At 48.6% G+C, this 23,719-nt stretch overlaps 1 protein-coding gene across 8 annotated transcripts; it reads left to right on the top strand.

The window, feature by feature from the left end:
- Positions 1-161: 161 nt before the first annotated feature.
- Positions 162-21,921, top strand: SFXN2 (sideroflexin 2). 8 transcript variants are annotated; one of them, XM_082425353.1, is made up of 14 exons: positions 164-253; positions 2,630-2,765; positions 12,195-12,397; positions 12,512-12,673; positions 12,854-13,024; positions 13,963-14,061; positions 14,993-15,068; positions 15,388-15,473; positions 16,768-16,828; positions 17,210-17,276; positions 17,872-17,921; positions 18,219-18,268; positions 19,785-19,832; positions 20,668-21,921. In XM_082425353.1, exons 4-14 carry the CDS (start codon positions 12,513-12,515, stop codon positions 20,765-20,767), a joined length of 969 nt encoding a protein of 322 aa, XP_082281479.1. In that variant the 5' UTR covers positions 164-253; positions 2,630-2,765; positions 12,195-12,397; position 12,512; the 3' UTR covers positions 20,768-21,921. The 8 variants fall into 8 exon arrangements, with proteins under 8 accessions (XP_082281483.1, XP_082281481.1, XP_082281479.1 ...); XM_082425351.1 differs by having other exon boundaries at positions 12,489-12,673; XM_082425356.1 differs by lacking the exon at positions 12,195-12,397 and having other exon boundaries at positions 12,564-12,673.
- The last annotated feature ends 1,798 nt before the right edge of the window (positions 21,922-23,719 follow it).

The raw sequence follows: 23,719 nt of genomic DNA, 5'->3' as shown, positions 1-23,719 counted from the left end.
TGCCCTCCCACTGCGCAGGCGGGCTGCTGGAGCGGCTGGAGGCTGTGGCAGGCTGGTGGAGACCCAGGGAATGGTGAAAACTCTCCCACGTGGCTGGCGGGGGCCACCCGGCCTGTGATTGGTCCAGGAGGAGGGGCGTGGGGGCGGGGCGAGGGGCGGTTCCCGGGCCAAGGCCAGAAGTGCACCCTGGCCCAGCTGCCAACGCGGGTTGCATCTGGTAGCAGTTGTCTCAGTGCGTTCCTCCCGGGACCAGGTAAGGGGTCTTGGGAGGAGTCTGCCTGCCACATATACCTCCAGTCCCCACATCCCGGAGGGAGCTTGCATTTCTGTCCTGACTCTGCCCAGGCGGGGCTGCAGCGCTGGCTGAGCTTCCACCTGCCGAAGCCACGTGGCAAGAGAAGGGTCTACCTGTGGACCTCTCCTTTATGGCCCCCAGCACCTTCGTGTGCCGGGCTGAGGGGCGGGGGAGTCATGGGTTGCGCATCCATTTCCACACACCTATGTTAGAATCCGGGCTGGAGGACTCCTGGTGGTGGGAGGCTGCCTGTCGGAAGGCAAGAAGGTGCTTGAGGACTGGCCCTGAGGGCTGGGGTGAGCTGATAGCGGGGGTGAAAGACGTTTTGGGAAGGATAGTTTCGTTGAACTGCGTTGGACCGGTCGGTGCGCCGTCTGCAGCCCCGAAGGAGGCAAAAAGGGGCCTGCACTTACAGGCAAGAAACAGTGGGAGGGATTCTGGGTGCTACCTCCCACCCCTTCCCCGTGCAGAGGACAGAAAGAAGAGTTACAACATTTGTGCCAGGTTCTATTCCAGACCCTGGAGACACAGCAGGGGGCTAAATCTGCCCCCATGGAAATTACATCCTTCCTAGTGAAATGCTTTTCATACAAGATTCCATTTCATTCTCACAACCCTAGAAATTGATTATTTTAAGCAATAAGAGTGGGGATTTGAACCTAGTACTTTCTGACTCTTGAGGAATTATTAAACACCATTATTGTATTGTCCATGTTGGAGGAACAGAGTGGTTTATACCTGAGATGTAAATCCAGAAGTTTTTAAGAGCAGATAAAGTGTGGGCATGGATGATACACCTGGAGTTTTACAGATGTGTGTGTATGTGACTCTTACCTACCTCATTGGGTTCTTGTGAGGATTATATGAATGATTATATGTCAAGTACATAGAACATTGCCTGGCACATAGGAAGTGCTATATGGGGCTTAGTTATTATTTTCATTTTTTTATTTTTTGGCCGTGCGGAACGGCATACGGGATCTTAGTTCCCTGACCAGGGATCGAACCAGTGATCCCTGCAGTGGAAGCGGGGAGTCTTAACCACTGGACCGCCAGGGAGGTCCCATGGCTTAGCTGTTGTTAATAGCTTCATCCAGGTTTTGGGCTTTGCTGATTTTATGACCAGCAGGCTTTCCAGCCTAGTTAAGATCATTGGAATGAAGGCAGATTTTTCCCTAAATGGTCCTTAGCTTTTTATGCATTCAAGTAAAGTATTTTTAAAAACATCTGCTACCTGCATACCTGCTTCAGATGCTTGGAGAGAAAACTCAGTTCAGAACCTTGACTAAGGAGGTGCAAGGTGAATGGTTAATTCAGAGCATGTACTCTTTCAATCCACCCATCTCTAGCCTGTTGGTTCTTTTGTGAAAGAGGCAAAGCAGACTCCTCTTTCTAAGTTGCCTGGTGTCTAACATCATGGTTGCCTCGGAGTCACATGATTGTACAAAAGCATATACTACCAGGGCCTGCTGGTTTAATTATTAGTCTCATTCTCCAACTTGCTGTAGGCAGCCTTGACACCAGCCCTCGCCATCTCAGTGGTCTTTGTGTCTGAACTTCTTTTTTTTTAAAATGAAAGCTTATTTATTTATTTATTTACTTATTTATTTTTGGCTGTGTTGGGTCTTCGTTTCTGTGCGAGGGCTTTCTCTAGTTGCGGCGAGCGGGGGCCACTCTTCCTCGCGGTGCGCGGGCCTCTCACTGTTGCGGCCTCTCTTGTTGCGGAGCACAAGCTCCAGACGCGCGGGCTCAGCAGTTGTGGCTCACGGGCCTACTTGCTCCGCGGCATTTGGGATCCTCCCAGACCAGGGCTCGAACCCGTGTCCCCTGCATTGGCAGGCAGATTCTCAACCACTGCGCCACCAGGGAAGCCCCTGAACTTCTTTTATTTATTTATTTATTTATTTAATTATTTTTTTTGGCTGCGTTGGGTCTTCGTTGCTGCGCGCGGGCTTTCTCTAGTTGTGGCGAGCGGGGGCTACTCTCGTTGCAGTGCGCAGGCTTCTCATTGCAGTGGCTTCCCTTGTTACGGAGCACGGGCTCTAGGTGCTCGGGCTTCAGTAGATGTGGCACGTGGGCTCAGTAGTTGTGGCTTGCGGGCTCTAGAGCGCAGGCTCGGTAGTTGTGCACGGGCTTAGTTGCTCCGCGGCATGTGGGATCTTCTCGGACCAGGGCTCGAACCCGTGTCCCCTGCATTGGCAGGCGGATTCTTAATCACTGCTCCACCAGGGAAGCCCTGTGTCTGAACTTCTTGAGTCTTTGACTCCCATCTTCCTCTGATGGGAGTACAAGCGATGATATTTTGTTTTTCTCCCTACCTGGGGATTCAAATAGGAAGATCTTGGGTACTTACCCCGCACTTGGAAGAGGATACAACAGAAGAGGTTCGGAAGCCTGTTTTCCAAACTCTGATACTGTCTGCCAGAGAAAATCAGCTCTCCCTGGAAGGACGAGCATTACTTCAGGAGAGGTAGTAGGTTATATCATTTTTTTAATCTTTTCCCTTCTTCCCTCCCTCTCTTTCTTTCTCTTTCTCTCTCTCTTTATCGAGACAAGCACCCTATAGTGGATAGAGGACCTATCTAGGTGACCCTAAGCCTTGTAACCTGTGGTCTTTTTTGTTTTTTTGTTGGCACCGTGCCCTCAGCAGTGAAGGGCAGAGTCCTAACCACTGGACCTCTAGGGAATTCCTGTCTAAGCCTTGTAACCTTGGGAAAATATGGCCCTAGCTGTTGTCAGATCTTTGGATAAACAGGACTGGATCTGTTTCCTGTTCACATTTATATCTGCCACAGTGCAGGACCACATGTGCCACAAATGCTCACCATGCTGGCTCAATCCATGTGAACCTTCCTAGGCATCAGTTTCATCATCTGTAAGCTGGGATCCCTAATGTCTTTGAGCTGTGACATTCTCTAATCCTGGAAGGAAAGGGAGGTATTGGTTAGCCACCTGTTTGATTTCCACCTCCCCCTGTTCCCTGTAGCGGAACCCTGGATGTAATAGTCACCTTTTTAGGAAGTATTCGATATGGTTCGTGTAGGAAGAGGGATCATAACTGTTGAAGAAAACTTAAGACCAGTAGGACTCAGTATAGGAGGGGCAGACAGTTTGCAGCTTCGTGAAAGAAAGCTTCTGTAACCAAGGCAGGTTCTTAGTTTGACAAAAAAAAAGGGGGGGACATCCTTGATGCCCAGAGAACCCAAGAATAAGTTGGAATGCATTTCAGGCAGGCAGTAAGTGCTTTTAGAGGGCAGATGAGGGCTATAGCGTGAACCTTATAGTCTGTTAGGGGAGGCAAATTTTGCACTGATAACTGTAAATAACAAGAAAGTGACGATTACAAAAACCCAGCTTGCTTCGAAGGAGGACAGGATGCTATGGGAGTATGTAACAGAAGGGCTTGAGTTTGCCCTGAAGGAGTCACAGAACTGCCCCCATTGGGCAGTTAGCGTGGGGAGAAATGTTGAGACATAGAATTTAGATTTTTTTCCCTTTATGTTTTACATAAGACAGGACTGGGCAGTTCCTATCCTGACCTTGGTAATGAAGGCAAAGGTTCTTGCGTGATTTAGCAAATGATTACCCCCTCATGGTAGAAATGCTTCCATTGTGAAAGTCAGAGGACTTTCCAATGTTGGATTGTTGGGTTGAGGGTGGAGAGGGTTGGCTGAGAAGTGTGTGTGTGTGTGTGTGTGTGTGTGTGTGTGTGTTGAGGGGGAGGCATAGCATTTGGGACTGTCTGTATCCGGTGCGAGTGTGGGTCTCTGTAAGCCAAGGCCAACTCCTTTTCCTTTCTGTAGAGTGAAGGAAAGTGAACTCTTTCCCCTCCTCCCACCCCTGGCTTCAGTTGGGACTGGGTGAAATGTCTTTGGTCTTTGGACCAGCCTGCAGGAGCCGAGTCAGCCTGTCCCCAAAGGGCAGAGCCCGGAGCTTTCTCGTGGGCTCTGTGGTGGGGTGTGGGAGGGGGAAGCCGGAGTCCTGGCAGCGGGCTCTTGCTGTGACTTCCCCCGAGAGGTTGCCACCAAGTCACTGAGTCAGGGCCCCCCAGGGGTGCTGCGGAACCACCGCAGTGGGCCTCTCCTCCCTCCTGGGGAAGTGGCTCACCCTGAACCATCAGCTTGCTGAAGTCTCTCCCACCCTAACAAACAGTCTGAAAATTGATCGCCTCTCTCGCTCTGCCTCATCTGTTGGCTTCTCCTGCCTGCCACCTCGCTGGTTGTTCTTTCTCATCTTTTTGATGGGTTACCTCTTAAATACAGTGGTTTTTCCGGGTATGTCCTTGGATCGCTGCTCTTCCCAGTCTGCGTATTCTCCCTGGAAAACTTTATCTTAAACTACCCCCCAACCCCGTGCTGCTCCCTCACTGTTTTACTTCTAACCCAGATCTCCATGTTGGGTTTTAAGCCTAAATATCCAATTACCGACCAACTGGACCTCTTTTTTAGCAAATTCTTGTGCTAGGTGTTGAGGCAGCGGTGGTGAGCAAAATGGACGCAACTCCTGGCTTCAAGGAGCTTATGGCCTAGTGGGGAAGGTGGGCATTAATGTAAAACCACAGAGTATCATGACAGACTGGCATGGCTCTGAAGGAAAAGTATGGAGCCAAGAGGGCTTATAGCAGAGCAGCGGATCTAGTTGCATGGGAGGGAGGAAGGGGGTCCTTCAGAGGATTCTCTGAGGAAAGGAGATGTGAGCCAAGATATGAAGGACAGGTAGGTGCTTCCTTGCAGGTCACTCAGACTGTCTCTGCAGAGCAAAAGACTACTATTTTTGGGGGTGGGGGGAGCCCTTGAAATTATTTGCTAATGCACCTGCTTTTAAGGCTGCCGTTTATTCTGAGGTGAACTTCCTTTGCAGCCGTAATAACCCATGGGTCTTTATTTTTTTATTTTATTTTTTTTATTTTTTATTTTTATTTTTGGCTGTGTTGGGTCTTTGTTGCTGTGCGTGGGCTTTCTCTGGTTGCAGCGAGCGGGGGCTACTCTTCGTTGTGGTGCGCAGGCTTCTCATTGCAGTGGCTTCTCTTGTTGCGGAGCACGGGCTCTAGGCGCGCAGGCTTCACTAGTTGTGGCACGTGGGCTCAGTAGTTGTGGCACACGAGCTCTAGAGCGCAGGCTCAGTAGTAGTGGCACAGAGGATTAGTTGCTCCGCGGCATGTGGGATCTTCCCAGACCAGGGCTCAAACCCGTGTCCCCTGCATTGGCAGGCGGATTCTTAACCACTGTGCCACCAGGGAAGCCCCGCATGGGTCTTTATTGAGGTAGTGGTCTTGGGTAGAAGTTTCCTTTCATTCTACTACTTAGTATAAAATATTTATTTTTTACTAGGTCTGCAGCTTCCATCAGCGATATGTTTCCTTTCCCTAATATGAAACATTGGCTTTGTTTGCTCAAGTCTGTGAGTGCTTTTGGATTTAGATGATTGTATAACTCAAGAAGATAGCTTTTTTTTTTTTTTAACATGTTAACCACTATCATTTTCACTTTATATACTTTGGCACTGAATTATTACAAAAATTATTTCTGTAATTTAAAAAGACAATGTTTTCAGAATGAGAAAAACAAATGGCCAAAAACATATGAAAAGATGCTTAATCTCATTAAGAATCAAGAAAATACAAATTAGGGACTTCTCTGGCAGTCCAGTGGTTAAGACTCTGCACTTCCACTGCAGGGGGCACAGGTTTGATCCCTGGTTGGGGAACTGAGAGCCATCATGCTGCGTGGCACAGCCAAAAAAAAAAACTTTTTTTTAATTAAAAAAAGAAAATACAAATTAAAACAACAATATTGTTTCTGCCCATCAAATTGGCAAAAAAAGAAAAGATTTATAATACCCATTTTGGTGAAAGTTTGACTAAAGCAGCATTATCATACACAACTGGTGAAAAATCAATTTGTATTATAAAGATTTAATTTAAAACATGTATATCCTTTGATCCAGCAATTCCACTTCTAGAAATCAATCCTAAAGATATAGTTGCCATGGGGACTTCCCTGGTGGCTCAGTGGTTAAGAATCCGCCTGCCAGTGCAGGGGACATGGGTTCGAGCCTTGGTCCGGGAAGATCCCACATGCCGCGGGGCAACTAAGCCCGTGCGCCACAACTACTGAGCCTGCGCTCTAGGGCCTGCGTGCCGCAGCTACCCAGCCCAAGTGCTGCAGCTACTGAAGCCTGAGTGCCTAGAGCCCATGCTCCGCAACAAGAGAAGCCACTGCAATGAGAAGCCCATGCACCACAACGAAGAGTAGCCCCTGCTTGCTGCGACTAGAGAAAGCCCTCGCATAGCAACGAAGACCCAACACAACTAAAAATAAATAAAAATTTTTAAAAAAGACAGCATTAAAAAAAAGATACAGTTGCCATATACACAAAGTGATGTGTGTAAGGGTGTTCACCATAGCAGTGAAAAACTGAAAATAACCCAAATGTCTATCAAATAATGAAATTAAGGCACATGGAATATTATATAATCACTAAAAAGAATGATAGAGTTGTATATCTCAAATGGAGAATTCTCTAAGATGTTAAACGAAAAAAGTAAGTTGTGTAGCTGTGCCAGATAGTTTATTGCTCCTTAGCCCCAAATCTACCCTTCTTTGCCCTGTTTTATGGTACTGGATGTTGTAAACATTTTTCCTTTGCCCTCTGATATGATTTTAAGCTCTACCAGTAGAGGGCGCTGGAGGAACACTGATGAGGAAGGGGTAGTCTTCCAGGTGCCTGGGTGCTTGCCTATTATCAAGTTTCAACAGCACCCCACCAGGCAGCTTCCCAGTGAGTTTCAGCAGCACCCGTGTGGGTGTCTTCCCATTGAGTTCCCTCAGCATCCCTGTGAGCAGCTTCCCAGAATCTCAGTGGCTTCCTGGCGAATTTCGTCAGTCCTCCAACTCAGCATTCCAGCACATCCAGTTTCCAGCCTGCCAGCCCTTCAGTGGGCAGCAAACTTTGAAGAGGATAGCTTTTTAAATCTTGCTCAAGATGTGCCTGCGAACTTGTAATTCAATATATATGGAAAATCCTCAGGTGATTTTTTTTTCAAGAAAAAAAAGACAAATGACATAGTAGTAGAAGATATAGAAGTAAATCTGAAAATTATTCCTTAAAAAAAAAAAAGGATGAGCAGGTGTTATTTAGTGAAGAGGGGAAGGAATAGCATCCTGGACTAGCATTTACAAAGGGCCTGAGACAGATGGCAGCCTCGTGCGTTTGAGAAAGTCTCATAGCACTTGAAACTCAACGCAAGGAAAGTCAAACTCACCGTTTTCTCCCTTAAAGCCTATTTTTCTATATTCTGTCTCAGCACGTTATTGCCCCAGTCAGAAACCCTGGTATCACTCTAGGTATTTGTGATGGGTCACCTGGGCTAGGCCAGAGAAACTCCCCAGGACCCCCTCTCTGCTATATTTCCAGTTGGAGGGGCCTCTGAGGGAGAAGCAGCCAATTTGTAACAAACACACACTTTCTTTTAGTTATTAGACCAAACACTGATTTAGGTACCGTGGTGAAGGGATTTTGCAAATGTAATTAAAATCCCTAAGTGGTTGGCTTTGAGTTAATCTAAAGGGAGATTATCCTGGGTGGCCTGACCTAATCAGATGGAATCCCTTTAAAAAAGGGCTGGACCCCCTGCCACCCTGAGGTTAGAGATTCCAGGAGGGAGGTAGGTAGGTAGATAGATTGATTGGTAGATAGATGGATAGATAGAAAATCTATTGGTTCTGTTTCTGTGGTTGAGCCCTGACTGATAGAATAGTCCCTATCACTTAGCAAATCCTCAGATTCCGCTGCTTTAAAAGCTTCTCTTCTTTTGATCCTCCTCCCAGTTCTGGTGCATCTGGGTTCATTTGAGCCCCACTTCTTGCGTGGATTGTTGGGGGTTCGCTTCCAGCTGGTATCTGCATCCTGTGAGGTCCTGCCATACCCTGTTTACTTTCATATGATTTCCCAGATTGTTCTTTCTTTTTGTTTTTTAGTAAATTTATTTATTTATTTATTATTTATTTTTGGCTGCGTTGGGTCTTCATTGCTGTGCGCGGGCTTTCTCTAGTTGCGGCGAGCAGGGGCTACTCTTTGCTGCGGTGCGCGGGCTTCTCATTGCTGTGGCTTCTCTTGTTGCAGAGAACGGGCTCTAGGCGCGCGGGCTTCAGTAGTTGTGGCACACAGGCTCAGCAGTTGTGGCTTGCGGGCTTTAGAGTGCAGGCTCAGTAGTTGTGGCGCATGGGCTTAGCTGCTCTGCGGCATGTGGTTTCTTCCCGGACCAGGGCTTGAACCCATGTCCCCTGCATTGGCAGGTGGATTCTTCACCACTGTGCCACCGGGGAAGTCCCCAGATTCTTCTTTCTAAACTACACATCTCATCTTGTCACTCTTCTTGAAATCTTTTAATGGCTTCCTGAAATTTTCAGGCAAAAGTTCAAAAGCCATAGCTTTTTTTACATTTTTGCTCCTCTCGGCATATAGATCATACTTCTTTAGAAATTTTTTTTTAGTGGTTGCCCTAGAGTTTGCAATATACATTTACAATTAAACCAAGTCCACTTTCAGATTATACTGTCCCACTTCACTGGTAGTGCAAGTACCTTATAATAGAGTCTTCCCAGTTCCTCCATCCCATCTGTTGTAGCATTGCTGTCATTCATTCACATATTGATAAGCTATAGTCACTGAACACTTCATTGTTACTTTGAATATATTGTTATTATTTTGAACAAATTGTTATCTATTTGTTAACTGTTAACAATTAGAATAAGGAAAATAAATATTTTATTTTACCTTTAATTATTCCTTCTCTGACACTCTTTGTGTAGGTCAGACTTTATGACCCATATCATCTTCTTTCTCTCTGAAGAACTTCTTTTAACATCTTGCAAGTCAGGTCTGTTGGTGACAAATTCCTTCAATTTTGTTTGTCTCAGAAAGTCTTTATTTCTACTTCATTTCAAAAGGATTATTTTGCTGGATACAGAACTCTAGGTTTTTTATATTTTTTTTTCTTTAAACATTTTTAATATTTCACTCTGCTCTTGTTTGCACGGTTTCTGAAGAGAAGTCCAATGTAACTCTTACCTTTGTTCCTCTATAGGTAAGGGTTTTTCCCTCCCTGTGGCTTCTTTCTTGATTTTCTGCAGTTTGAATATAATATGCCTGGGTGCAGATTTTCTGATAGTTGTCCTGCTTGATGTTCTCTGAGCCTCCTGGGTCTCTAGTTTGGTTTCTGTCATTAATTCTGGAAAATTCTCAGTCATTATCACTTCAAATATTTCTTCTGTTCATTTTCCTCCTCTCCTTCTGGTATTCCTCTTATATGTATGTTGCAACTTATGTAATTGTCCCAAGGTTCTTGGATATTCTATTCTGGTGTTTTTTTTAATTCTTTTTTTCTCTTTACTTTTCAGTTTGGGAATTTTCTTTTCTTTTCTTTTTTTAAACATTTATGTATTTATTTATTTATTTGGTTGCGCTAGGTCTTAGTTGTGGCTCGTGGGCTCCTTAGTTGCGGCTCATGGGCTCTCTAGTTGTGGCATGCATGTGGGATCTAGTTCCCTGACCAGGGATCGAACCTGGGCCCCCTGCATTGGGAGCGCAGAGCTCTATCCACTGCACCACCAGGGAAGTCCCGGGAATTTTCTGTTGACACATATTCAGGCTCACTGATTCTTTCCCTGGCCATGTCAAGCCTACTGATGAACCCATCAAAGGCACTTCCATTTCTGTTACAGTATTTTTAGTTTCTAACATTTCCTTTTGGTTCTTTCTTAGAGTGTCCATCTCTCTGCTTCCATCATCCGTCTGTTCTTTCATGTTGCCCACTTTCCCATTGGAGTCCTTAGCATATTAATCATAGTTATTTAAAATTCCTGGTTTGATAATTCCAAGGTCTCTGTCATCTGGTTCTGATGCTTGCTTGCTCTGTCTCTTCAAACTGTGGGGTTTTGTTTGTTTTGTTTTGTTTTTTTGCCTTTTAGGATGCCTTGTCCTTTTTTGTTGAAAGCCAGATGTGTGTGAGGTTTTACATTTTTCTGGCGAGGAGTTAGGTTGTGATTACTGTTTGCTAAAGCTGTAGGGGTCAAAAGTTAAATTTCCTCTAGTGTCCTGGTTTTTGTCTCCCCTGTTGTCTTTGGGTTTCTAGACACCTCTTCTTAAATAAGGTCTGAGACTTGCGGTTCTTTCTGTTGTTATTCCGTTCTCCCTGTTATTATACGGGAGCCGTATACCACCAACAGTGTGAGGGGAGGGAGAGTGTTCTATAGTCCTGTGATTAGGTGCCCCTGGACCTTCACAGGTCCTTCTCAGGTTCCCCTTACTCCCTTTAGGTGAAACAGGAAAGCTAGAAGGGGTGGAGTTGGGCGTTTCTCTTCGCCCAAGTCAGTTAGGTTCTGGTGAGACCCAAGGTAGTTAGTTAGGCTCTGGTGAAACAGGCTAGGCTCCTTTGAGGGCAGGCCTTGTTAAAAATCGCAGAGGCCTCTGGGTCTACTTCACAATGGCCACTTTTCCCATCTCCCTGCCAGAAGCACTAAGGAATTTTTCTCTGATCTTCAGCCTGAGAACCTGGTGGGCTCCTGGAGGTAAAACTCACAAAAGTGTGTCTCCCCACACGGCCACCAAAGATTGAATCCCCCTGGAATTTTTAACTCTCAAGCTTGTCCACACTGAACTTCCAGCAATTTGTCAATTACAGTTTAAGTTTCCTATGGTACTTGCCCCAAGGGGTGGGCTTCTGTTCCCCACTAAGCTGTGATTCTCTGTACCTGCCTGCCTCTCCAAGTTTGGGGGCAGTGGTTTGCCCTGTGACCTCAATTCTCTGATGGTTCTAAGAAGAGCTGTTGATTTTCAGTTTGTTCGGCTTCTTTTTGTTGTGAGGACAGGAGTGACCATTTCCAAGCTCCTCACATGTCAGATCCGCCTTAGTTTTTCAAGTCATGGATTCCAGAACCTAATTATAGGCAGAGGTTCTGAAGTTAGTCAGGCTGAATTAAAATCCTGGCTCTTTCATTGGCAAGTGCTTGTGTGACTTGGCAAAGTCACTTACCTGTGCCTTGGTTTTCTCATCTATAAAATGGCATTAAACATAAGAGTATCTCTATCTTATAGGGTTATGGTGAAGATGAATTCAGAAAATGCACGTCAGGCACCAAGCAGAGTGTCTAGTGTCAAGTAGGAGCTCAGGAAGTGTTAGTGTTGTCACCATCATCATCAGGTCCCCATGTGCACTGTGTGCTTTAAACACTGGCTCTTCTTCTTGCCTGGGGTACCTCTCCTCCATCTATCTGACTTTTATGCATCCTTCAAAACTTTGTTTATTTCTTGTTCTCACAAAGCATGTTCAGAATCCCTCATCCATTTTAGATAAGGTGATCTTATAATTTATCATCCAAACTGGGACACTTTTGAGGTTGAAGAGGTGCTTTTAATAATTACCACCGGACAACAAGCCCCGGCAAACCAGGAGACGCAGTCATCTCAGTTTTAGTACCTCTTCTCTGGCTTTCTGCTGCTCCCCGTGTCCATCAGCGACATTGTCGCACTACTGTCCTTGTTGACTGACTTGTCTCTCTCCTGTTCTGTAACACCTTGAGGGCGACAACCATGGCCCGGGATCTCTCATAGGCCCGGCATGCACCACACACACACACACACACACACACACACACACACACACTCTGAAATGAAGGTGATCATGCCATTGTCGTTTCCGTCTTTATCAGTGGTTGTTTCTACTTTCAGTGTGATCCCATGCCTCTTCCTCCTTCAGATAGATCTTTCCTACCTTCTGGGGCTTCACTCACATTCCACCTCTTCTGGGAAGCCCGCCTTGATTTTTGTGTCCCCCTTCTCAGCTCCCTCTCATCTCCTGTGCTTATTGTTGCTGTATGTATTATCTGTTGTTCCACAGGTGGGCTCTTGCTCCCCAGTCAGACTCGGCTCCCCAAGGACAGGCACTGTACTGTCCCTTTTCCCAGCCTCGCCCACAGCATGATCAAGCACCAGGCTGGCCACCAGCAGGCACTCAGGAAACACATGTTGGTGCCCAGTTGCTCAGACTGGTGACCATTCACTGGGCCCTTCCTGAGCTGAGTCAGATGATGCTAGTGGCTGGTGAGAGCAGTCAGTCTACCATAGCGGGAGGTGCTAAGGGCCTCCAGGGCAGGCTTTGAGGACAATCTTCATTTTTCCTCTGTTCCTGAAGTCCACAGTTTTATGTGTGAGCAGGATGGAGGCTGACCTGTCTGGCTTTAATATCGATGCCCCCCGTTGGGACCAGTGCACTTTCCTAGGGCGGGTGAAGCATTTCTTCAATGTCACGGACCCCCGCACCGTCCTGGTACCAGAGTGGGAGCTGGACTGGGCCAAAGTGATGGTGGAGAAGAGCAGGTGAGCGGTTAGGGGAGTGGGCTGGGGGCACTGGGGCGACATCGGTGGGTGCCCTAGGGACGAGGTGGAAACGGAAGGTGAGGGGCTAGGCAGAGAGCTCAGGGAGGAGGAGGAGCTGAGAGCAGGATGACTCGGGGCCAGGGGTCAGGAGGTAACACCGCCTGTGGTCCTTGGTGGCAGGATGGGGACCGTGCCCCCAGGCACGCAAGTGGAGCAGCTGCTCTATGCCAAGAAGCTGTACGACTCGGCCTTCCACCCTGACACCGGGGACAAGATGAACGTCATTGGGCGGATGTCCTTCCAGGTCCCCGGGGGCATGATCATCACGGGCTTCATGCTCCAGTTCTACAGGTGCGACCCGGGAGCAAGGCAGCGCCAGGTGCAGCCGCGTGGACCTGTTAGGCAGGGAGCCATAGTAGGATGATAGTAATAGCCGTCTTTATGGATCCCTGACCAGCTACCAGGCACTGTGTTAAATTCTTTGCATGTTATCACCGCATTTAATCTCAGCAACCCTACAGAGAGGTACTGTTTTCATCTCCATTTTATAGATGAAGAACTGAGGTTCTGGAGAGATTATATGACTTGTCCAAGTTCACACAGCCAGGAAATAGTGGTGCCTGGCTGTGTAAACTGAGGCAGGCCTCTCAAGAGTGCTCAACGGATGAGCTATTCTCATTCCCTCTTTAAAAAGTACTTATTCAACAATGAATTTAATGTATTTTTATAATGTAATATCCAAGTAAAAAAATTGGGACACCCTTTCAGCCCAGTTGGGGAGAGAAACTTTCTCTGTTGTTCCCCCTTTCTCTCTTCCCTCTCCCGCTCCCTCCCCCACGCATTCAGTTACCCAGTTGTTGAGCCAGGCCTTGGGCCAGGTGTGGGGAGTATAAAGACTTTAGTCCCTCCCTTCAAGGGGTGCCCAATTTTGTTGAGACCAAGAAGTAAATAGTTACCGTCCAGCTTGCCAAGTGGTAGGTTAGGGGTAGAATATGGGGTGGTGGGAGCAGAGAGCATAGAATGACTAACTGTGTCTCAGGAAGGGCAGGGGAAGGGTTGGGAAGGTTCCAAGGAAGAAGAGATTTCTCAACAGAGCAGGATTCAGCCATGTATGGAAAGGGTAGGGGGCATGGTTGCTCCAGTCAGAGGGACAGGCTGTGCAAAAAAGCCCAGCTGCATGAAACAGCATGGGAACAGCTTGGGGAGCGGCAGGTAATGTGGTTTGACTGGTGTGCCCCAAACCCTCTTTCCATCCTCCTCTCCGCCTCTCTGGGCCTCCCTCCTGGTAGGACGATACCGGCAGTGATCTTCTGGCAGTGGGTGAACCAGTCCTTCAATGCCTTAGTCAACTACACCAACAGGAATGCAGCTTCCCCCACGTCGGTCAGGTAGGAGACTTGAACCCCAGGCCATCCATGTGGGCCTGGCGCAGGTGGCTGGCTGTCCTCTTGCCTTCAGGGGAACAGCCCTTCTAAAGGGTTCCAGGGCCGTCAGTCCTCCCTGGGTGGGACCTGCGCTGGGCAAGTGACCAGGTCTCACTTTTCAGGGTTTGGAAGTATTAGGCTGACTAGGAGAGTATCTTCTTCCTAGACCAATTCAACATTCATTCACTTACTCATTCATTCATTCTACAAATATTTCTTGAGTGTGTATTAGGTGCTGGGCATGGTTCTAGGTGCTGGGGATACATTTGAGTAAGACATGTGTGCCCTCTGGAGTTTAAGGTCTTTTAAGAAAACAAGCATAGGGACTTCCCTAGTGGTCCAGTGGTTAAGACTCCATGCTCCCAGTGCAGGGGGCACAGGTTTGATCCCTGGTCAGGGAACTAAGATCCCGAATCCCACATGCCACATGGCGCGGCCAAAAAAAAAAAAAAAAGGGAAAACAAGCGTAATAATCTCAGACTGTGATTGCTGCCATTAAGGAAATAAATAGATAACAAGACAGAGAACAGCAGAGGGGCATCTGTGTAGATAGGCTGTTCAGGGAAGTCCTTTCTGCAGAGCTGACATTTCAGCTGAGTTTTGAAAGATAAGGATTTAGCCATGCAGGAGCCCAGGGAAGAATTCCCAGGATAAGGAGCAGCAACATGCAAAGGTTCTGAGCAGGAAGGCGTTTGGTGTGTTTAAAGTACTGAAAGGAGGCCAAGGGGACTGGAGCAGCTGAGTGAGTTGGGGGGAGATCACAAGGTGAGGCTGGGGACAGACCACATGAGCTTCTCAGGCATGAAGCCACATTTCTAGCCTTTATCACTCAAGCCATCGTCCTGCCCTCAGCCAGCTAGGGTCCCTGCTCCCAAACATCTCTCTCCTCCACTAGGCAGATGGCCGTTTCCTACATCACTGCCACAACCGCTGCCGTGACCACTGCTGTGGGCATGAACATGTTGACAAAGGTACCGTCTGGGGTTGCTGTGGGCGTGGTGGCCACTAGGCGGCAGCAAAGTCCTAGGGAAAACTTTTTTTTACCAGGCAGGGGCCGTTTCCGGTCTGGATGAGTTGGGTTTGGCCAGAGCCCAGACAAGTAGTGGGAAATTCAGCAGGGCTGCGCCCATTTGGTCTTTCTCGGCCCTTTGAGGGAGTTTGGGTTCCCCGACTGGGTGTCAGGATGCGTGGCAGTAGCGAGATCTGATTTCTTATTCTATCTTCCTGAAGCCCCTTCCACCCCCATCTCCAGGGAGCCTGACCTACTCCCATTGTTCTCTTCTCCCACAGAGAGCCCCGCCCCTGGTGGGCCGCTGGGTGCCCTTTGCTGCTGTGGCTGCGGCTAACTGTGTCAACATCCCAATGATGCGACAGCAGTGAGTACAGGGATCCCTTTTCCTCCCTACAGACCGTGAGGCTAGCAGGGGAAGGGCAAGAAACCAAGGCAGTGGGTGGCTTGTTGGGGCTGAGGTGGGTGTGGGGAGGGCTGCCGAGCTGCGCTTCTGAAGGTTCCCTGAGGACTGGCGGCTCCAACAGTGACGGCTGCAGGAGTGGCGGGTGACTTAGGTTTCATCTGTGATGTGTGTTGTGGATGATGGGGAGCAGGGGTGGGGCGTGAGCGAGGACCTGTGGGGTTTGGCACTAGCTCATGTCCTTTCAACTGCAACTGTATTTGAGTTGTGAACTCGGCCTACTTCCAAAGCCCTGGGGATGCCTTACAGAATGAAACGCATCAGAGCGAGGTGTCCAAAGATAGAACAGAACCAAGAAGCTTTGAGGAAGCCAGAGGGGCAGATAGATGTTTTCCAGGCACCAGGCTCTAAGTGTCACAGCAGGAAAGGTGAAAGGAGAAACCCGCTGTGTCTCACAGCTCTTGTTTCTTGACTAGAGAAAGTATAGATGTTCCTCTGTTATAAAATTTAATGATGTAGTAGAGGTAAAGCACCCCAAATAACGCCTGGACTTTAAGAAAATGCTGCATTAAGCGTTAGCTACTGTTGCCCCTGTTTCCATCAGTGCCTTCCTCGTCATCACCAGTATCTATCTATAAGGCACATTTTCTTGGGATTAGTAGCAAATGGAAAGGGATCACAACCGCCCTTGCAGAAAGAGCACACCACGGAATAGTCGTGCATGCACACTGCTCGCCTCCTCTTCCCCTCCCCCATCCAGTTGCTCCTTCCAACGAATGAATGAGTCCCCACCACCCACCTGGTCTTGGATGGAGTGCTGTCAAGCACTGGCCTGAGACTAACAGCTCCTGTTTGGGAGCAGTCACTGTGTCAGGCACTGGACTTAGCACTTTGCAGGCATTATCTTGTTTAATCCTCACCAAGTCCTGTGAAGTGGGTGCCATGATTATCCCCATTTTGCAAATGCGGATAACTGTGTCTTTAGAAGGATTAGGGAACTTGCTCAAGATCATACACTTGCTCTGCAGTTTCCGGATTCAGCCTAGGCCGTTGGGGCCCAGTGCTAGCTCTCTGAGCCTCTGCCCTAGGTCACGGCTGGATACCACTCTCTGGAGTGGGGAAGGGCGCTCCAAGGGCCAGCTGCAGGAGGTGGCTTCCTAGAGCTTGAGTGCCCTGGCCTTGGTCCCCTGGTGTTTCACATCGCTGGCAGTCTTCCAGCACCCCTTTCCCATATCCAGCACCTCCTGTCTGTGTTTAGGGAACTCATCCAGGGCATCTGCGTGAAGGACAGGAACCACAATGAGATTGGTCATTCCCGGGTGAGCAGAGGCCTGCCTTTGGGGTGGGAGGAGGGAGTTCCCTCTCAGACCCTGTCCTGTTCTTCGTGGTCAGAGCAGGCCTGGGCTCTACTATAGGGCTGAGAAACCTTCTCCCTGACTCCATCCTCCTTCCCCATCGATTTTCCCTCCATATCTCTGTTCATGTCTTTTCTCCATCGTTTCTGGTCCTGAAGCCATAAAGATGTGGCTGGGTGGGAGAGGGTCAGGTGAGGTCACTCAACCCCTGGCAGGTCCATCCCTTACTCTTTACCAGCTCAGACTTGGCCTTGACCCTGACCCTGACCCTGACCCAGCCCTCTGGTGCAGCCTATGGATACTGGATAAGCTCATTCCTGACAACTTACTCTTTTCTGCCCTCAGAGAGCTGCGGCCATAGGCATCACCCAAGTGGTTATTTCTCGGATCACCATGGCAGCCCCTGGCATGAGTAAGATGGGGAAGCCCTCCCATCCTGGGGGACCCTGGAACAAGTGATGGAGACCTCAACCACACTTCGGGTGGGGGGGTGGGACCTCAGCCTCGATAGACATGCTTCTCAGACTGGTTTGCTTGAGTGCCAAGAGCCACGGGAGAGCCACACTGTAATTCCTGGAATGTCAGTTAATCAGAGATTCGGTGGAGAAAGTTATTTTCATTTAACAAATATTCCTTAAGTTCCTTCAATGTGCTGGACACAGCGTGGGGTGCTGGGGAGACAGTGGTAGAGAAAAAGAAGTCCCCTGCCTTGGTTTTGCTGTCAGCAGGGGCATGTCACGGAGCAGGAAGCAAGCCTCGCTTCAGAGATAGTTTTGAGGAGGGTGCTCCGGGCCCGCGGAACTTGTCCTCCTGTTGTTGCAGGTGTGCAGGTTGAGGAGTTTGGGAAGCACCTTCTGCCAGGACTTGGGGGAGGGGTGGGGCGTGGCCACGCCTACGGTCTTCCATTCTCCTCCTGGGGAAGGAGGGGGAATCACTCGGTCTGTGATCCGACTTCGGAAAGGGATCTGGGGGGGGAGTCTCGCAGCCTTTCCCCTGGTTTCTTCCAGTCCTGCTGCCGGTCGTCATGGAAAGGCTGGAGAAACTGCGCTGCATGAAGGTGAGCGGATTCTCCTTTGCGTCTTCCCTGCCCAGAACACACCCATGCTGGGGGCTCCTGACCGTTTTACCCTTCCCTCTTGCTCCCACCCTGCACCTCACTCAAGTAGGGCCCATCCCGGTGCCCGCTGGCTGCCCAGTTCTCGGCCTTGTCTGCCGAGAGCAAGGAGAGCCCCCTCCCCGCCCTGCAGAGCCAGGGTTTCCCGCCTGCGGGTTTCTAGCTGGGTGACCGGGCATGGGTTTCACCTCGAAGTATGTAAGTACCACGTGGGTCTCTCTTTTGTCTGTTTCTGTGCAGAGAATCCGGGTGCTGCACGCCCCATTGCAGGTTCTGCTGTCCGGGTGTTTGTGAGTATCATATTTTCTCGGTTTGGGGGGTCTATGGTGGGGTGCCCAAGATCTGTCTTCTTGTGTCACCCATGTTGCAAAACATATACTCCTTTACCTGACTTCAAAAGCGCCCGGGCTTGAACGCCTGTGGCCCCTCTGGCGCGCTCTCACCCCTTCTTTCTGAGGGCGCCAGGCTGGCACTGTGCACACACTGGAGTGGAAAGTGGAACCCTTGGGGGTCCTTCTGTCCCAGGGTCTCCCCTCTGACCTTAGGTCTTCAGTAGTTTTAGAGAAGAGACAAAAATGATGAGATCATCCCACCACAAGAAAGAAATGAATTATGTGATGTGATAGAGGGGTTAGCTCATGCCGGTGGTAAACTTACACAGTGTTACATGTCAGTTATATCTCAATACATCCAAAAAGATGAGCCATCGAAAGTGACAGCACAGCCTGGGCCCATCAAGTGTCCCAGCCTCACATGGGAGGAAAGCAGCACGAGTCCTGGCAGCATTCTTAGGTGCCTGCCCTTGACTGGACATGTCCCAGCATTACTCATGCTTTGTGAGGCCGTGAGGCTAATGACAGCAACCAAAGCTAACATGTATTGGATGTTTTCTGTGTGCCGCCACTGTGTTGATGTTTCACGTCTATATTTTCACCTAATTCTCTCAGCCCTCGAGGTGTACATACTGTCATCATCTCCTTTCCCAGATGAAGAAACTTGCCCACGCGTCTCTAGCTGGTAATTGCTGGAGCTGCGATTGGATCCTTAGCAGGTCTAACATTATTCCAGGCTGTCTTCTGCTAACTGATTTCCCACTGAGGGAGCAGTGACCATGGGCTGGATGTGTCACACGTGTTATCTCATTTAATCCTCACAGTAACCCTGCAAAGTAGGTACTCTTGCCCTCCCTCTGCTGCCTCAGAGGGAACTTGCCCAAGATTGCACAGCTAGGAAGTGGCAGAGCTGGGGCACGAACCTAGGTCTGTTAGATTCCCGAATCCTGTAAAACATGGTCCTGGATCCGCATCCTCTGAGAACTTGTGAGAAGTAAAGACTCTCAAGCCCTTTCCCAGACCTACTGAATTAGCATCACATTTGAACAAGCTCCTCGAGTTCCTTGCATGCCCAGTGAAGTTTGAGAAGCTCTGCCCTCACTGTTCTCCAACAGCCCGGGCATTCAGTGAGTACAGCAGCAGGACCCTGAGTTCACACCCCGCGCTGCTTTCCCTAAACATCAGGAATTGCCGGTGGTCATTAGGGCTGCTGCTCACACTCCCTGGTGGCTCCATTACCTTCTTCATCTGCTTGAATGATGGGTGGGTGGGGTGTGAGGGGGAGTGTGGGGGGGGGCTGATTTTATCATGTGCTAGAGTGAGTCTCTAGGCACCAAGAGACCAGGAGAAGGGTTGGAGGGAGAGGAGCTTTGGCGCCGGCTCCGCCTTCCTTTGAGGGGCTCAGCGATGGGGTGTGGGTGGGTCTGTGAGATGCCAGACACTCCCTAATGCTTTGGTTTCTCCTTTCTTCCAGCCTCATCTTCATGGTGCCAGTGGCATGTGGGCTGTTCCCGCAGACATGGTATCAGCTGTTCATTCCTCACTTGGTTTTACTGAGCACCCTGTCCCTGGTCTCCCTGACCTGCCTGGTGTCCCGAAGGAGAGAGGGAGGGGCAGGCAGGGAGGCATCTGTCCAAGGACAAGTGCCTGTCAGTCTAAACTCCGGGCCTCTTGACCCCAGGTGAATGGTAAACTGAAACAGAGCTCCAAGGGGCAGAGGGATGAGTTGCTCACTCCCGGTGGAGCAAAGGCTGCCTTGGAGAGAAGGTGGGGCAACAATAAGAGACTTTCTGTCCCTTCTGGTTGAGTTAACTAGATCCATCTCCCTGGCTGGATCTGGTCTTTGAAATTGAACAGGAGAGTAGGTACTCACTCTGGCTGATGTTTGTCAGAGGGTGGACGGCTTCGACCTCTCCGCTTCCCTTGCATGTCCTGGGAAGGGCAGAGGGGGTGGGTGAGGAGAGATGATGGCAAAGGGAAGGTAAGCATCAGACTGGGGCGGTGGGGTGAGGCGGAGGACTAGCTCCAGGAGACCAGGCATAGCTTGAATAGATACGGAGAAGATGCCCGTTTCCCTTTCTCTAGTACTCTCAGCTCCGTAGTCAACTGCTACACATCTCCTGTGTTCTGAGCACCGAGCTTGTAATCTTGAAGAAGACGGAAGTTTAGCACCAGGGAGATGAAGTCAGGGCTCAACAGAAGTAAAAGCAACATACTGTAGTGTACGGAGGTCATTAATAATTCTGATGGAAAATGGGCAAGGGCTTCTTAGAAGCGGCATCTGAGTTGGATTTTATCTGAGGGTAATTTGCTGCTCGTCCAGGTGGCACACTTATAAGCCCCTTCTCTCTTCTCAGTGAATTGCCAGTTTCCTATCTGGAACCAGAGCTCCAAGACACTATCAAGGCCAAGTGTGGAGAACCTGTGCCTTATGTCTACTTCAATAAGGGTCTCTAAATGCCCCACCCCAGCAAGGACCAGTCCATACCCATATTTACCAGCTCCTCCTTAGCCACTGTGGATTCCTGTGCCTCATTCCTCTTTGCCAACAGGGCCTGTAGGCCAGGGTGGATTTTGGGGGACGAGGGTGGGGGTGGGAGGATGCATCATGCTTCTACCCAGGCACCTGGGTTTATTGGACTCCAGGGGATAAACGTGAACAAGGGGAGAGAGGCCAAGTCTTCTATCTGCTCTCCCCTAACCCCTGTCCCCTGGAGACCAGGAGCTGAGACCCTCTCAGGGAGAAGGTGCTGGGACCTGGGGGTGACACTCAAGCAAACCATTTGGAAAAATTAGGAAACCTTTAGGATTCTGGTTCCAGCCAGGATTGAGGAAGGGCCCCTCTTCTCTTCCTCCTCATCGGCTCTCAGGCAAGGGAACCTTTCACCTGTGTAGTTCTGGCTCCTTCAGGAAGCGGGAGGGAAGAGGCCAGGTCACCTTGGGGCTCCTCTTTGCTCTTCCCCACTCTCCTCCCCAGGGCCCCCTGGTCAGAAAGCTTCTCTGGGAGTCTTGCTAAACTTGAATTTATCAGGCACTCAGGAGTTTTAGTGCAAAAAAAAAAAGGGCATTGTGTGAGGCAGCAGAGTTTTGTGGTGCTTCAAGCCCTACCTGTTGACATTGGCTTTGTTCTCCTGCCCCAAAAATCATATCTGATTCTATTTCTCTGTGTCTAAAAGATAAATCCACTGACTGTGAGTAAAAAGGATGTAGATAGGCATTAACTGCACATGTTAGTGGGTATAATTTCCTGGCTACCTCCCTTCCTCAGCCCATTGGGTTAAACACCAAAGAAAGACTGGTGTGTACTGAATAGGAAAAGGAAGTTTTATTTGGATGCCTCTGAGAGGAAATCAACCAGGACCAAAGAGCCTTAAAGGACACACAGCAAAGCGCAGCCGCTCGCCCTTCCCAGCCTGGCTGCTCTAGGTGATTTCTCAGGCCCTTGGGGGAGAGGGGGCTGTTGTGGCTGACCTGGGGCCATGTCTGTATGAGTTTTGTGTAGTCGAATTTACTGACTGATCAAAGGATATCACTCTGAATTGAATGCATTTCTTGAAAGAGCACAGCGAACTGTCTGCACACTGAGTTAATAAAGCCTGGATGGAAAGCAGGATCTGGTTTTACTTTGGCCTTGGCGTGGAGGAGGGTATCACAACTATAAGGGGAACCTGTCTGGTGCCCGGAGGCCATTGTTCATCTCCCTTATTATGGAGGAAAAATCCACCTGTCTTTGCTTGAGGCTCCAGAGACCTCCCAGTGTGGGAGTGTGTTGCTCTGGGGGACGGGGGGCGGGGAGTTGGCAAACCATGGCTCAAGGGTCCAGATCTGCCTGGTATCTGCTTTTGTGTATCTGGGAACTAAGATTGGCCTTTACATTTTTTAGAAGTTGTGAAAAAGAAAAAGAATATGTGAGACCCTGTGTATGTGGCATGGAGAGCCTGAAATATTTACTGTCTGGCCCTTTACACAAAAAGTTTCCCCTACTCTGGAGTAATGGTCCTTAAGAACATGCATGAGGTTCATCTGGAGGGCTTCTCAAAACATGGATCATAGGGCCCCATTCCTAGAATGTCTAATTATGCGGGTCTGGGATGGAGCCGGTGAATTTGTATTTCTGGTAATTTCCCAGTGATGCTGATTCTGTCAGTCTGGGGACCACTTTGAAGGACCACTGCTCTAAAGAGAAAGGGCCTCCTCCCTGAGGTCAGGGTACCGGCTGCAATTTGATTTTTTCCCCCATTTAAAAAAATTAAAATATAATTCACGTGACATAAAATTCATCCTTTTAAAGCGTACAGTTCAGTGGTTTTTAGCATGCTCATGATGTTGTGCAACTGTCATTACTCTCTAATTCCAGAATATTTTCATTACCCCTGAAAGAAACTCTGTACTCATTAGTAGTCACTCATTACCGTCATCCCCCAGCCCCTTGCAACCCCTAATTTATCTTCTGTCTCTATAGATTTACCTATTCTGGACATTTCATGTAGATGGAATCACACAGTATGTGGCCTTCTGTGTCTGACTTTTTTCACTTAGCATAATATTTTCAAAGTTCATCTATTCTGTAACATGTACAATTTAATTTTAGCTGATGTCTGAGCAGAAAAGTCTGTGTCTTGGAGCTGGCTTCCTTAGGACGGGAGATCTGCTTTCAGCTTTGCTTATTTCCAAAGGCAAATAGGAAAAACATTACCAGGGCTAGCCAGAGCTTGGAAGCAATTCTGAACTGATGTTCTCTCAAGAATCCACAGTCTTCTCCTTTCTTTCCCAGCTCCTTAAGCCTCCTGGCATTCCTCCTCTCTTCATAGACAATTACTCTTTTGGAAAAGTCTGGAGTAGATAGTGGTTGCAGTTCAGAAGCAGATTAAAAATAGTTCACTCAAACCGCATCTCAGCTCTATCTTGTAAGGCCTCTCTGCTTTCTTTGATTTGGCTCCTGCGGGATGTGGAAAGAAGTGATTAGGGTGACTAAAATGCCTTGGTCTGAGAAGTGCTGATCCAGACCGAGCAGGGTGTAGTGTTTGTCCTGTCCAGTAGCTCAGTTCAAGCTCTCAGGTAAAGGGAGAAAAGGAAGTCAGGACAAAATTCCCTTCTGTTTTCCAAATTGAAACCATTGGGGTTTCCTAATGATGATGATACCTGGCTTTTTTTTTTTTTTTTATTGGAGTATAGTTGATTTACAGTGTTGCATTAGTTTCAGGTGTACAGCAAAGTGAATCAGTTTTAGGTATACATATATCCACTCTTTTTTTAGGTTCTTTTCCCATATAGGCCATTACAGAGTATTGAGTAGAGTTCCCTGTGCTATACAGCAGGTTCTTATTAGTTATCTATTTTATATATAGTAGTGTGTATACGTCAATCCCAATCTCCCAATTTATCCCTCCCCACCCCTTATCCCCTGGT

Source organism: Balaenoptera physalus (assembly GCF_965194825.1).
Source record: "Balaenoptera physalus genome assembly, chromosome: 14".
NCBI lineage: Eukaryota > Metazoa > Chordata > Mammalia > Artiodactyla > Balaenopteridae > Balaenoptera > Balaenoptera physalus.
The sequence above is the reverse complement of the archived record's forward strand: the minus strand, read 5'-3'. Positions and strand labels throughout refer to the sequence as shown.